The sequence below is a fragment of the Fonsecaea erecta genome (assembly GCF_001651985.1).
Source record: "Fonsecaea erecta strain CBS 125763 chromosome Unknown Scaff8, whole genome shotgun sequence".
NCBI lineage: Eukaryota > Fungi > Ascomycota > Eurotiomycetes > Chaetothyriales > Herpotrichiellaceae > Fonsecaea > Fonsecaea erecta.
The window spans coordinates 923,648-937,046 of NW_017387251.1; the positions used below are offsets into that span (position 1 = coordinate 923,648).

A 13,399-nucleotide genomic window follows, 5' to 3' on the forward strand; every position below is an offset into this window, starting at 1 on the left:
TTCACCGCCGACTGATCCATGAGTGAAAGGGTCGAGGTTGCCATTCACATTACCTTGGAGACGGAGGTTGCGCGGCCATGGTTCAATGTTTGTGGTTTGCGCAGGACTCGGTGCAAGTTGTGCTAAGTTGGTAGCAGCGCATGCGGCGGGACAAAAGTCTGGCCCAAGAGTGCGACACTCGTAGCCTGAAATGCTCAGCCGTAGTAGGGGAAGTATTGAGCCACACCTACGAAGATAGAATTGCAGTGTCTGACAGCGTCTTTTCCGAGGCTTAGCAGGTATTTTGTGCTAGAAATCTCATGAAATTGCTGTCAGACTACGACAGACCACTGTTCCGAGTAGAGCTCTTTCGGTCATCACCTTGTCCATTGCTTTCCTGAGCCGAAGATCTTGTCCCTCTACCAAGGTCTACCCTCAAGAGTCCCATTCCGCCTCACCTCTACGCGACCCTCCACCGTGAGCTCCGGAGCCCCAACATCAACCTGATCCTGTCTTTTATCTCTCAGCACCGTTTACCATAGGACCCGATCAACCATGGCCCCTCCGAACAACCCAACCGGGTTCAGCATGAAAGCCTTCACCGACGCAGCAACAAGCAAAGAATGGCGGGCACGAGACCCGTGGAGCAGATAGTAAGCAAGGCACAAGATTTTGGCAGAAAAAACAGACCCTGACGAAGCTCTAGTGAGGCATGGCGATACACCGGACCTTTCACAAGATGGAATCGATTCAAGGGCGCATTTCCTGGATTTGGAATTGCTGTGGTTGCCTTCACGGGCTACGTGATCTTCGAGCAACTGTTTCTGAAAGACTCGCACGGTCATGGGCACGATGAGAAGTCGGGACACCACTAGACGACATCAGCCGCACAACGACTCTACCGCTGCTCACGACCAAGTGCTGGAGTGAGCTGAGGGCGCACCCTACAGAAGAGCACGACTCGAGAGATAGTCATTGTATATACAAAAGAACAATTGGGGTGGCCATGTACAGAAAGCGCAGATGAGGCGACTGGAAGAAAAAGGGCATCCCACATTGCAGCGTTGCCGTGGCACCGTGCAGACACATCATGTTTGTTATAGGCCTACCACTTGCAAAGGACGTCCATCCTTGGGTTCCGTGCAGCAGAGCCCAGGGATCAGAAACCCTTGACACAACGACGCGTTATCGTGGGAACAGAAGGACTTGAATCTATTGTGTGAGGAGAATTCTCGGCCAGAAAGCAATACCCCGTGTCCTCTGTGCTTCTTTCCACGTTTTTCCTCGACCTCAGACCTGACCGTGCGTAGTTTGAGTATCCAGATTGTCGTGACCCGAAGCACTCAGCTCGTGGTCACCTTCTCTTTCTGATTCCTGAGTGTGGAGTGAGATCTAAACCATAAAGGGCAAACTTTGCCAGGCCAGTCAGAAGTCGGAGCATGGATTCTGATGCGGAAAAGAGGAAAGCGACCGCGAAACGGGCGAGTAGCAAGACGCTCTCGCAGACGCTTATCTCCTTATCGTCGGTGTTATAATGCAGTTGACGGCGAGCTCTAGATGTTTGGGTCTGGGTGCTTGGTGTGTCGGCTGGAGCAAAGCATTACCTTTTTCATCGTGAGGAGGTGGCAGTCCAGATCGCCGCCAACGATACATATATATCTCTGGATTGAGGCCATCCCATCAATTCTCTCCTCATCTTTCTGATCGCTCACCGCCCAGTCCATCGATACCCTCAGACGATCCGCCATGGTTCTTGAGCGTGTGAAGCAGCTGGCCCAACAGGTGTCCAACACCGTTGCTCCTCCCCATCCTTTCGACCCTCTCTCTTCTCTGGAGATCGAGACGGCCGTCGCTCTGCTTCGATCACAGTATGGCAAGCTGTATTACAATGCCGTCACTCTGTTCGAGCCACCAAAGGCCCAGATGCTGAAATGGCTGGCTGACCCCGACCACACGCCCAAACCACACCGTGTCGCCGACATTGTGGTCATCACGCCCGAGGGCAAGGTGTTCGACGGCCATGTTGACCTCACAGAGCGGAAGGTGATCAAATGGGAACACACTCCCGGCGTTCAGCCCCTGATCACCATGGAAGATCTCCAGATTGTCGAACATGTCGTTCGCAAGGATCCCGGCGTCATTGAGCAGTGTGGCCTGATCGGCATCCCGCCCGAGGAGATGCACAAGGTCTACTGCGATCCCTGGACCATTGGTTACGATGAAAGATTCGGCAATTCCGTCCGACTTCAGCAGGCGCTGATGTACTATCGGCCGCACGTCGACGACTCTCAGTATTCCTACCCGCTGGATTTCTGTCCCATCTACGACGCAAACAAGCAGAAGATCATCCACATTGACGTGCCCAAGGTTCGACGTCCTCTGAGCAAGGCACCCCCGAACAACTACACTGTCAAGTCGATCGAGGAGATTGGCGGCTACCGGACCGATCTCAAGCCGATCAACATCACCCAGCCCGAAGGCGTCAGTTTCCAAGTCAATGGCCGCATCATTGAATGGCAAAACTGGTCCATCCATGTGGGCTTCAACTACCGAGAGGGTATCGTGCTCAACAACATCACCTATTTCGACAAGGTCGAGAACAAGGTCCGACCGATTTTCTACCGCCTTTCACTCGCAGAAATGGTTGTTCCCTATGGCAACCCAGAGCATCCGCACCAGCGCAAACACGCCTTCGACCTGGGCGAGTATGGCGGCGGGTACATGACCAACTCGCTGAGCTTGGGCTGTGACTGCAAGGGCAGCATTCACTACATGGACGCCGAGTTCGTGAACAAGGCCGGTGCCGCACAGACGATCAAGAACGCCATCTGCATCCACGAAGAAGACAACGGCATCCTTTTCAAACACACGGACTTCCGAGACGACTCGGTCATCGTGACCCGGGCACGCAAGTTGATCATCTCCCACATCTTCACCGCCGCCAACTACGAGTACTGTGTCTACTGGATCTTCCATCAGGACGGCACCGTCCAGCTGGAGATCAAACTTACCGGTATCCTCAACACCTATGCCATGAACCCGGGCGAGGACACCAAGGGATGGGGCACCGAGGTCTACCCGGGCGTCAACGCCCACAACCACCAACACTTGTTCTGTCTACGCATCGACCCCAACATCGACGGTCCCAACAACACGGTGTTCCAGGTCGACGCCGCCCAGGGCGCCGGTGAACCGGGCTCCGTGGAGAACTACTACGGCAACGCCTTCTACGCCAAGAGGACCAAGTACACCAACCCCAAGGAGGCCATGGCGGATTACAACGGGTCCAGCTCGCGGACCTGGGACATGTGCAATGAAAACAAATTGAACCCATATTCCAAGAAACCCGTGTCGTACAAGTTGGTGAGCCGGGAGGTCCCGGCGTTGCTGCCCAAGGAAGGATCCCTGGTGTGGAAGAGGGCCGGATTCTCGAGGCACGCGGTGCATGTGACCAAGTGTAAGTATTTCCTCTCTGTCTATTGCGCCCCCCCCGTCCCTTTTTCCCATTGTCAGCCTCAAGTTACCTCCCACCGACCGAGATGTATTTTTTGGGACCACCCCACGCTGATACTTATCGTCACCCCGTTCCAGACGCCGACGACCAAGTCCACCCGGCCGGGCGCCACGTGCCGCAGACGTCGGGCGAGCCGTCGATGGGCCTGCCGCAGTGGATCGCGGCGAACCCGACGGCCAAGATCGACAACGAGGACATCGTGCTGTGGCACACCTTTGGCATCACCCACTTCCCGGCCCCCGAGGACTACCCGGTCATGCCGGCCGAGCCCATGACGCTGCTGCTGCGGCCGCGCAACTTCTTCGTGCGCAACCCGGCCCTCGACGTGCCGCCCAGCTACGCCCGCACGCCCAGCGAGGTCGCCGCGGGCAAGAACGGGTGTGCGTGCGAGACGGACAAGGCCAGCGTGCGGGTTTGAAAAAAAAAATGAGAATGAAATGAAATGACGCGTCTGCCTGTCTGTCCGTCCGTCCGTCTGTGTGGATGGGTGATGTGGTTTGATGTGTTGTGATATGTGGTGCTGTGTGCTGCTGTGCGCGCAGAAATGATATCCCATGTTTTCCTTGTGGATTTTGTTGATATGTGATGCCGGAAAATGTGAGGGCCTCTTCCTACTTTTGATGACTTGAGAAGCCTCGGTGACGAAGCTATCCGAAAAGGAATGTTACTATTTGATGATTGGGCACGCAGCATCTTCTCCCCTTTTTATATTATATTTACTAGTCTAGTCTAGTCTGGATGCGAGGGCCACTGTAATTAATAGTGGTGGTTGTTGTTGTTGTTGTCCCGACCAGGTCCTACCTACCCCAATCTCTCCCTCCCTCCCTCCCTCCCTCCCTCTATCTACGTATCTATCTTTTCCGTGATGGATGGGCTAAATCTACCACGTCTCCTGTTTATATCTGCCCACTTTCTCCAGCCTCGCGAGGTACTTCTCCGCGTCCTCTTCGCTACGTATCGGCTCTTCGGTCTCCCCATTTCCCTCCTCTTCTACAGGCCTTCCCATGCGTCCTCCAGACAAGGCGGTTCCCTCGTCCTCCGTCGTCGTTCCTTGCTGGACAAGCGCCTCGACCAACGCCCGACGGACAGCCTTGGGCATCTGGCCGGACGACCCGCACACGATGATCGTCGCCTCCCTTTGCCGGAGAAACTCCCAGATTAGCTGACTCCGCTCGCGAATCCGGTCTTGCACGTAGACCTTGGATCGTTGGTCTCGAGAAAACGCCGGAATGACTTCGAGGCTGGCGCTCAGGGAAAAAGGCGGGGCCTGGAGGAGTGCCGTCCATTCGTCGCGGAAGAAATAGTCGGATCTCTCGTTACGACAGCCGAAGAAGAGCGCCGTTTTACCCGACACCTGACCGCCCATGGCGGCCTTTTCGTGGATGAGTGCGCGGAGAGGCGCGATGCCCGTGCCAGCGCCGATTAGGACGTGGCTCCGGCGGCCGGCCAGCTCACCAGCCTTGGAGAAGCGGCCCTCCGTCTTCAACGAGACTTGGAGCGTGGTCCCCACCGGGAGCTGCGCCAGATACCGCGTACACACACCCTCTCTGATGCGTTTGATGACGGTCCTGTACTTGACGATTGCAACCAGCAGTTCAAATCTGGTCGAGCCATCTGCCGCGCTTTTCAAGAGTCCACCACTCGCTATGCTAAACTGCCTCGGGCGTACGGGAGGGAAGATGTTGGTGACTTCCTCCCACGGCAAGGACACGGAGTCGAATTCCTGCAGAATCTCGAGGATGCTCCGCCTGGGACGGGTCGCGTAGTCGTAGTATTCGTCGAGGTATTGCGGGTCGGTGAACTCCAGAAGTCGCTCTTTGTGCATGTCGTTGCTCGTATAATTGGCAATGCAGCCCAAGAACGAGCGGCGAGGAATGGCGTTGATGTCGAGGTACTCGGTGAGCAGCACTCGGAGGGTGAGATTGGCACGGCTAAAGATCGTATTGGTTGTGCTGGTGGTCGAAGACGGCCGTGTCGATACAAGCCGGATAGGCGTGTCGGCAATATGTTGCCAGCTCATGCGATTAATCAGGGATTCCACGTCCCCAGGCATATTTTGAGGAGAAATGGCGATGGCATCGCCAGGCATGTAGTCAATTTTGGTTGAGGCTTTGAGGCTCATGAATCGAACATCTTGCCAATGATCGGGTGGTGTGACTCGCTGGTTACACTCTAAAAGCACGGAGAAGGAGGTCGAAGTCGAAGGATCAGCCGAAGGCGGGGAGATGCCGTTGGCGACGGGTGAGGTGCCAGGTTCATCAGATATTCTTTCCAGACGCCATTTGCTTGGCAACAGGACATCGTTCGGAATTGGTTGCTGGTGACCGACAAGAGGAAAGGTCTTCAAGATAGTCTCCCGGAACAATTGAAGCCAGGCCAGAAAGGCGCCATCGGTTCCCTCGTCGCCTTGTTCATCAGCCTCGCACGGCTCGACAATGGGCGATGCCCCGAGCTGACGAAGCCTCTTGTCCAACTTCCGGGCGGCCCAGTTGAACTTGGGGTACGAGGTGTCTCCGAGGCCGGCGAGTGCGTAGTCAACGCCCGCGAGGGTGGTGGCGACGAGCTTCTTGCGGAGGAGGCTGGTCCAAAACCGTCGAGCGTTCTCGGGGAAGTCACCCTGCCCCGTCGTGGCCACGACGAAGACGGTCAGAGTGTATCGGTGGAGGAGGCTGTGGCTGACAGCGTCCAGTCCCAGGACTTCGGTATGGAAATGAAGCCGTTCAAGCGTGCGGCCGATCTCTTCAGCCAGGTCTTGGGCCGTGCCGGTTTCTGTCCCATAGAGGACAAGAGCGGATCTGCCGCGGCCGGGTTCGGTCATCTTTTTCCTGATATATGAGGCTCAGGGCGAGCATTGTGCGGTGTCCCAGTGAGACTTGCGATACGAGCAGGCTGTCTCTGGAACAGAATTTGACGTGGATTTAAAGATAGGATGTCTCGATGAAAGTCTCGCCACGACCACCTGGCTACCGGATAAATCTATCTCCGTCATCCGGCCTTGGCATGCCAAGCATCGTGAAATGTCCCGCCGCGCCGCACAACACAGCACAGCCCAGCACAGAGTTCAGCTGCAGGACCGTGTCGTGGTTCGAACAGCAAATAGTAATGACATGAAATGCACGCAAATTCGCTTCCTACAAATCTACAGCCAGGTCCATCCGACGAAACCCAAGCAACGGCACCCCTGCGAATGAGAACCGACCTGCCTCCCACTCTTCCACTCTACATATCCCGAGCAACTAGTAACCGTCATGGGGGTGTGGTGAGTACTGTGGCTGGTCGTAATCATCATCGCCTCCCTGGTGTTGTTGATGGTCATGGTACTGTCCGCCATGTTGCTGCTGATCATGGTCGTGGTAGTGGCCCTGGTGGTCCTGATCGCCATACTGGTCATCGCCTCCCTGGTAGTCATCGCCCTGATAGTCACCATCCTGATGCTCGCCACCATGCTGGTAACCTCCCTGATGGTCGTGGCCCTGATAGTCGCCATTTTGGTGGTCGTGGCCCTGGTGGTCGCCCTCTTCATAGCCATCCCCATAGCCTCCGTCTTCCCCATTACCATCCCAGCCTTGGTCCTGGTGGTCCTCGCCCCAGCCTTGCCCTTGGCTGTCGTCGTCTCCGGCCTCCGAATCCGAGTCCATGCCGGACTCGTCTTCAGACTCGTACATCAGTTCCAGTTTGTACTCGACCGTCTCGCTCGTGTTGTCCTCGTCGTCGTGCTCACCCGCATATTTCCCCCTCTGTGCGTGCTTGGCCAACTTGTAGTAGGTCTCGGCCTCTTGGCTGCTGGGATCGATCTGTCGCAGTTGCCGCGCGAGGCGTTTGATTTCTTTCAGGACCTTGCGCAGGTTGTTTTGCTGGTCTTCGTCGGACGCTAAAGCTGAGAGTTAGTCGGTGGCAGAACCATCAGAGATTGACTTGACTCCGAACTTACTCGGGTTGCTCATGTGGTGCTCATAGGTGTCGACTTGGATGTGTATCTGCGATATGATCAAGTCCCACGAGCCAGACTGATCGCCGCCTTGACCATTCATTTGGTTTCCTTGGTTCCCAGCGAGACCATGTTTGCCGTTTTGACCGTAGTGATCGTCTTGACCATATTGATCGTCTTGACCATATTGACCGTCTTGACCATATTGACCGTCTTGACCATATTGACCGTCTTGGCCATATTGACCGTCATGACCGTCAGGGCCACCATTATGACCCGCGCCCTGCCAGGCATGGGGGTCCTCATGCGCGTATCCGGCGTGGTCCATGTCTCGTGAAGTTGTGATGGTAACGTCTCACTTCTCTTTTGCTGTCGATGGTTGTGGAGATAGAGAAACATGTGCGAAGCCCGGATCAGCTCTATTATACCCCTCCTGGTATAAGCTCGGTATGGCGCAGGAATATAGCTGAGGCCATGGTCATCAGAACCTCCATTCGGCGTCGCAAGACTATTTCCAGCACACCGACAAAAGTCTGATGCCCGCCACGCCGTCGAGGTGTCTAAATTTGGCCCCGGGTTGCAAGGCCCTCCTTCTCAAAATATCACATGCCCATAAGCAAAAGTCGACCGCGACGGTGGCCGATATTTCAGTTGGCCATGGGCCAACCTGCTTCCTAGACCGGGGCGTTCTTGTCAGCAAGGCCGGAACCCACCATTGCCCTTTCTGACCAAATATCAGTAATCCCCTCGAGCTGTCTGCTACTTGACGATGCTCGATCTGGCAGCTGAATGTGTGTGATGACTGGCTTATAAGCCTGTCCCCCTTCCCCTCCTAGCGATCTCTGGGGGCCAAATATATGCCAAGCTAGGGCCACCAACCAGAATACCAAGCTCTGACGGTGAACATCCACAAGTTTATAGAGAATCTCAACTTTAAGTTTTTCCTGGATCGGAAGTATGTGGGAAGAATTCAGCCCAGCCTCGTGAAAGGTGTTGATCCGATGCTGACAGTCTACCCAGTAGTAGGTAGGCCTGTACTCCGTAGTGCTGCACCCCATGAAACCCCGGCCTGTCTATGATTTTGGGGACTTCTTACACGGCTGCTTTACCCGGTCACAATACCTAGGAGCGGGCAACAGATCGTGGGTGGCAATGTACAGTGCAAGTCCTCATATTGGGTCCCACGCCATTGCGAAATGCAGAATCCTCTATTTCTGAGCCCACTAGCCTCTTAAAACATCTAGAGCCAACTTTCGCCATCCTCGAGATCTTGTTGAAACCCTATCAGCACAGGGACCGACTCTGGAGAACCCCCTGTCCGCACCGGTATCTTGTGGCGATGAGGGCCCCTGACCGTCTCAGCAAGTCAACAGGGCAGATGCAAATTGTGATATTGCTGGTCTCAGACCCCACGGAGTATGCTACAGCCTGATGCAACGTGCAAGCATTCTCGCGAGATTCTGCCAAAGTGCGGGAAGATCTCTGTCTCTTGCACGGGCCCATGGATGATGTCGCGCTATTCGTTAATTGGCCGTTCAGATTCCCATGCATCACTTAGTGGGAAGTACTATGCTGGAAGCTCTAGTCAGTGTCGACCTATTTTAGGACGCCCCTGAAGAGCAGCATTCTCAGAGACGGATGTTTGATCCATCGTCGTTGCCGCGGTTCATGGCAGTCGACAGCTTTGTCCATTCGCTATAAATGTGAGACGGCCCTTCCCAAGAAGAGTTCTGCGGACTATACTCACGCTCGCCTTCATACCACACCACCCTTGGTCGGCAACTATACGGAGGGCTGCTTTCCTCTCACTTTTTGATTCCTTACTGAGTCTTCCACACAGGCCCCTACTTATCCACACGATATGAGCCAGTCAATTCCGGTGACCCAGCACCCAGAAGCTTCAAGTGGTGGAGGAGGCCTCCAGCAGGCGTCAGGGCCACCAAGCGGTTCGACGGCATCGAGCTTGACTCCAACCGCCTCGCCACTGAAACCAAACCCGCAGGCACAAATAGTGTAAGTCCTCCTTCCAGTATGTGACATGAGCCACGGCTCCGCATTTCATGCTCGCTCGAGCTGACCCGACGGCCAACAGCGTCCTTCTCATACACGGTCTGAACAGTTCCGAGTCCGCCTTCATTGGACCAGATGGGACCAGCTGGGCGACGGAACTCGACCAGCAGATCGCACCCCTTATTGGGAACAAGCAGGTCGAAATCTTTCAGGTCGGATGGCAAACCACGCCGAAATCCCCGGCGAACATCAGTTTGAACATCACGGATACAACACCAGGTCTGTTGGATACCATTTCTGCGAAAGTGCAGGGTCGAGCATGGGTGGCTGTTGGCCACAGCATGGGTGGCATGGAGATTCTGGCGGTCAGTCAACGGCGACGTTGGTTGTTTTCATCGTCCGCACCACGGCACAAGCGAGCTAACACCCACACTACAGGCCATGGGAACAGCCTTTCAAGAAACCACCCAGCAGGGCGGAAACCCCAGGACATCGGATCCTCAACGACTGCAAGCCTGGAGAGTTCTGTTGGATAGTTGTCTAGGCATATTTCGGCTCGCATCCCCTGGCCAGGGTTCTCCTTGGGGGCTGTTTGGGTTGGCCATAGCAAACGCACTTCCTCATTGGAACCCCGACCAAGTCCGCGGCCTACTGATCAACTCAGAGGAGTCAGAAGCCATTACAGCGTCTTCCAACCTGTGGTTTGAAAGCCGCAAGACGGCCGGCCGTATAGTCAACGTGTTCTCTGCACAGGAAACCAAACCAATCGTCCCACTGACCGGCAAGGCAAGTTTATCCCTCCTCCTCCTCAAGGAGAGGGGGAGAACACTGCTTCAGAAGAGGGCACCAGACTAACCTTGCAATTAGATTGTGGACTACGATGGATCGGCCTTGGCCAACAGCACCAAAGAGCTAACGAACAACCTGACCGTCTCACTGCCGGGACAATCCCATACAAGTGCTCCGAAGGCCCCGGCGGGTAGTAGCACGGGGAATATTCTTGTGGCTGGGGTCGTCTTCTGCATAACTGGGCAGGTACCAGAAGGAGTTGAACTCCCGCCTGGGAGGGAGGAAGCATCGGGCGTGACAGGCACGCTCAGGGGCATATTGCCACCGAGTAGCACGTTAAGGAACAAGATCCCAGAGCAAAGCGGAAGCGGAGGCGGAGGCGGAGGCGTAGGCTCATCATTGGGGGAGGATCCTCCGCCCGCTGAGTCGTGACGGGCTTCTTCTCAACATGGGAGTTGCGTATAGTGAGGTGGAGTCGCACTAGGGACAATGTACTTGTCGTGGAAAGGGAAATCCTAGAACATTTGTAACGCCGTCCCGGGCATCAGTATGTGAGATGACGACGCTTGGATCATTCTTCCTCAAATCCTGTCATTGCTGCCCTGTGGCCAATATCATGGGCCACTCCATCCATTCCGACCAGTGAGGACCGAGATGGGAAGATATCGCTTGAATCAAAAGATGACCAGATTCCCCTACGGCCCAACATTCTCTGTAAAACGTCATCAAGGCTGCGAAGTATGCCAGGATGATCAAAGCTTCAGGTCTCCGCTGATTGAGCCTTTCAAGGTATGGCGCTTTGAGCTGCACGGGCCAAGCCAGTAGCCAGCGGATGGTTGTGTGTCTTTGATCCGGCACGTTCGAGATCGCAAACACCCAATGCAATCTCTCGATCGCCGGTTCGTAGGCGTCCCTGGCTTGTTCCCCCAGGTCCGGATTGGTGATCAACTTGGACAGATCGAGGCACGGCTGAGGGATCTGGTAAGGCGTTGGGGGCTGTTGGACCGAGAACATTGGTTTGAGCTCAGTCTCCCGGAGATATTCATACCAGTCTTGAATGATGAGCTTGGGGACATTGCGCATAAGCATGACGCAATTCACCACGTGGTCGAGATACTGGTTGGAATCGAGGCCCGTCGTGCGCGAGGGGTCGGCGAGGATATGAACAGCAAGAAGCATTGTAAAGATCAGCACGGCGGCACAATTGGAGGCGTTGATGTCTGTTTCCACGCTGTTGAACTTGTTGAGGGCCAGAGTCTGTAGTTCCGTCGATATGGTGTGGTACTCGGTGGCGTGGTCAGGCTTGCAGTGTGCGAGATGTAGAGCCGAAATGGCTAGAAGCTCGTGCATAAGGAAAGGAAATGAGAAGGCCATGCGGACGATCTTTTCTTTCCATATCCGCTGCAGTGTTCCTTCGGCATTGAATGTTCTGTACGTGGCAATAAGGAAATGGTGCAGGAGTTCCAGATGTTGTATGTTGAGATTCGGGTCAAATGTTCCAGGAGGCGTAAATGTGGGTATGATGTTGGGCTGATCAGGCCCTTGGGGCCGCTGGTCTGGGGTGGAGGTCTCAGACGCACTGGCAATGACCGTTTCCGTATCTGTGGCCGTCGTCGTTGAAGGAGATGTGCCCGGAGCAAAGTTGCAACTCAGCTCGGCGGTCTGGCAATTGACGCATCGAGGGCGATGTTCATCACACTATGGACATGGTTTTCAGCGGCAGAATCGAGTATGGCATCTGCTGTCCTCTGCAACATCCTGCACTCACCTTGATGTGTCGTCTTTTGCAGGCGACACAGCCACTTCGAGACTTTTTGTGCGGTCGTCGTGGCATTGAGATCTAGGCCTCGGGGACGTACACAACGGTCTTGTGGGAAGTGTTGGCTAAAAGAGACGGGGCCCCTAGGCAGGTAGAGATGTGGCGATATATCGGGTGTTGTGAAAGGGGGAGAAAGCAGCTGAGTTGAGCATGCTCGGGGAGAATTGCTGTTGCCTGGATGCCTTGCGAATCATGTCGCCTGCGGCCACAGAAGGTGATCGGGTCAACGCCACAGCCAGACGATTGCTGTATATCATTGCACTTGAGAGTGGTGCGAAGATGGTCAGTTAGGGAAGCTGTATTAATACTGGAGAAAGTGGTGGGGGAAACCTAAGTAATTAATCACATACTGTATGTGCCGTAAGCGTTTGCAGTATGTGCGCCCTCTGCCCACCAGCCTTGAATGTGTCTACTGCCCCTTCACTTGCATCAGCCCATATCCTCCATCACTTTTCCATTGCGTTCTTCATACCAGCCAACGGAGTCTAGCACAAGCTGGACGTTATATCACTCAGTGTATTTGCCAATTACCATTGTTTAGCAGCATTTGTGCCCTTGAGGCCACAGGCCAGTCCAAGTCAACTCAAGATGTTAGCATGTCTCTTCTTCTTCTTCTTCTTCCTCCTTCTCACTCTGCTGCAATCTCCTGCAACTTCATTTCGAGTGTCTCGCCCCGCCGTTCCATCGGTCGTCCTTCGTGCCGATATGAGCTTCCATTGTCCCTGCGTCGATCACTGGTTCAAGCACAACCGACACTGGATCCGCGCCTCCTCCACTACCGGTTGCATGTCCTTAGAGACCGTTCCCGACAACATCTACCTTCTCAATGCTCTCCTAAAGCCCGACTATGTTTCGAACGACTTCCCGACCCTGATTTGCAGCCTAAACCAAAACAGATGTGGTTGGGCGTATAGTCCTCTCGAGTCTCTAAGGGCCGTCGTCACTACCACGTCGTCTATTCTACCCTACGATGATGTGAACGGTACTGCAGAGGAGACACCGGCGTGCGAGGAAGCATTGGACACGATGGTTGCTCACGCTGAGGGATTCGTTGAATCGACAATGGCTTAAGAAAGGCAGGCTGACGTCGAAGATAGAAAAATCAGGATAAGGAATGTCAAGAAACCAGCAATAGGATGACGGTGCCTTTGTACTCTTCTGGATTTACTCAGCGTCGGCGCCTGCTCATCGTTGATTGGCTCCCGCCAGGGCATCTCATTTTTCTCTCCCGCCAAGCTCCTCTTCGTCTTCCTCCCCCGGATTTTCTACCCATTGCATTGACTCATCTTCCAAAAGTACAGCTAGTCGCAAACCACCGGCATAATCGGATAGAATAGAAGCCACTCGCCTGCTGGTTTGG

At 54.7% G+C, this 13,399-nt stretch overlaps 7 protein-coding genes across 7 annotated transcripts; 4 read left to right on the forward strand and 3 right to left on the reverse strand.

Moving 5' to 3' along the window:
- Window positions 1–534: 534 nt before the first annotated feature.
- AYL99_09008 (hypothetical protein) lies at window positions 535–854 on the forward strand (the record flags this gene model as incomplete). Its single annotated transcript, XM_018840516.1, has 2 exons — window positions 535–632; window positions 686–854. The coding sequence occupies 2 exons, from the start codon at window positions 535–537 to the stop codon at window positions 852–854; spliced, it is 267 nt and encodes an 88-aa protein (XP_018690263.1).
- An 871-nt stretch (window positions 855–1,725) lies between these two features.
- AYL99_09009 (hypothetical protein) lies at window positions 1,726–3,911 on the forward strand (the record flags this gene model as incomplete). Its single annotated transcript, XM_018840517.1, has 2 exons — window positions 1,726–3,436; window positions 3,571–3,911. The coding sequence occupies 2 exons, from the start codon at window positions 1,726–1,728 to the stop codon at window positions 3,909–3,911; spliced, it is 2,052 nt and encodes a 683-aa protein (XP_018690264.1).
- A 462-nt stretch (window positions 3,912–4,373) lies between these two features.
- AYL99_09010 (hypothetical protein) lies at window positions 4,374–6,311 on the reverse strand (the record flags this gene model as incomplete). The annotated part of the gene is made up of 1 exon (XM_018840518.1): window positions 4,374–6,311. One exon carries the CDS (start codon window positions 6,309–6,311, stop codon window positions 4,374–4,376), a length of 1,938 nt encoding a protein of 645 aa, XP_018690265.1.
- A 418-nt stretch (window positions 6,312–6,729) lies between these two features.
- On the reverse strand, window positions 6,730–7,749 carry AYL99_09011 (hypothetical protein; the record flags this gene model as incomplete). The annotated part of the gene is made up of 2 exons (XM_018840519.1): window positions 6,730–7,364; window positions 7,425–7,749. The coding sequence occupies 2 exons, from the start codon at window positions 7,747–7,749 to the stop codon at window positions 6,730–6,732; spliced, it is 960 nt and encodes a 319-aa protein (XP_018690266.1).
- Window positions 7,750–9,282: 1,533 nt separating this feature from the next.
- Window positions 9,283–10,286, forward strand: AYL99_09012 (hypothetical protein; the record flags this gene model as incomplete). Its single annotated transcript, XM_018840520.1, has 3 exons — window positions 9,283–9,434; window positions 9,514–9,796; window positions 9,870–10,286. 3 exons carry the CDS (start codon window positions 9,283–9,285, stop codon window positions 10,284–10,286), a joined length of 852 nt encoding a protein of 283 aa, XP_018690267.1.
- Window positions 10,287–10,811: 525 nt separating this feature from the next.
- Window positions 10,812–12,054, reverse strand: AYL99_09013 (hypothetical protein; the record flags this gene model as incomplete). The annotated part of the gene is made up of 2 exons (XM_018840521.1): window positions 10,812–11,918; window positions 11,989–12,054. The coding sequence occupies 2 exons, from the start codon at window positions 12,052–12,054 to the stop codon at window positions 10,812–10,814; spliced, it is 1,173 nt and encodes a 390-aa protein (XP_018690268.1).
- Window positions 12,055–12,627: 573 nt separating this feature from the next.
- On the forward strand, window positions 12,628–13,110 carry AYL99_09014 (hypothetical protein; the record flags this gene model as incomplete). The annotated part of the gene is made up of 1 exon (XM_018840522.1): window positions 12,628–13,110. One exon carries the CDS (start codon window positions 12,628–12,630, stop codon window positions 13,108–13,110), a length of 483 nt encoding a protein of 160 aa, XP_018690269.1.
- Between the last annotated feature and the right edge of the window lie 289 nt (window positions 13,111–13,399).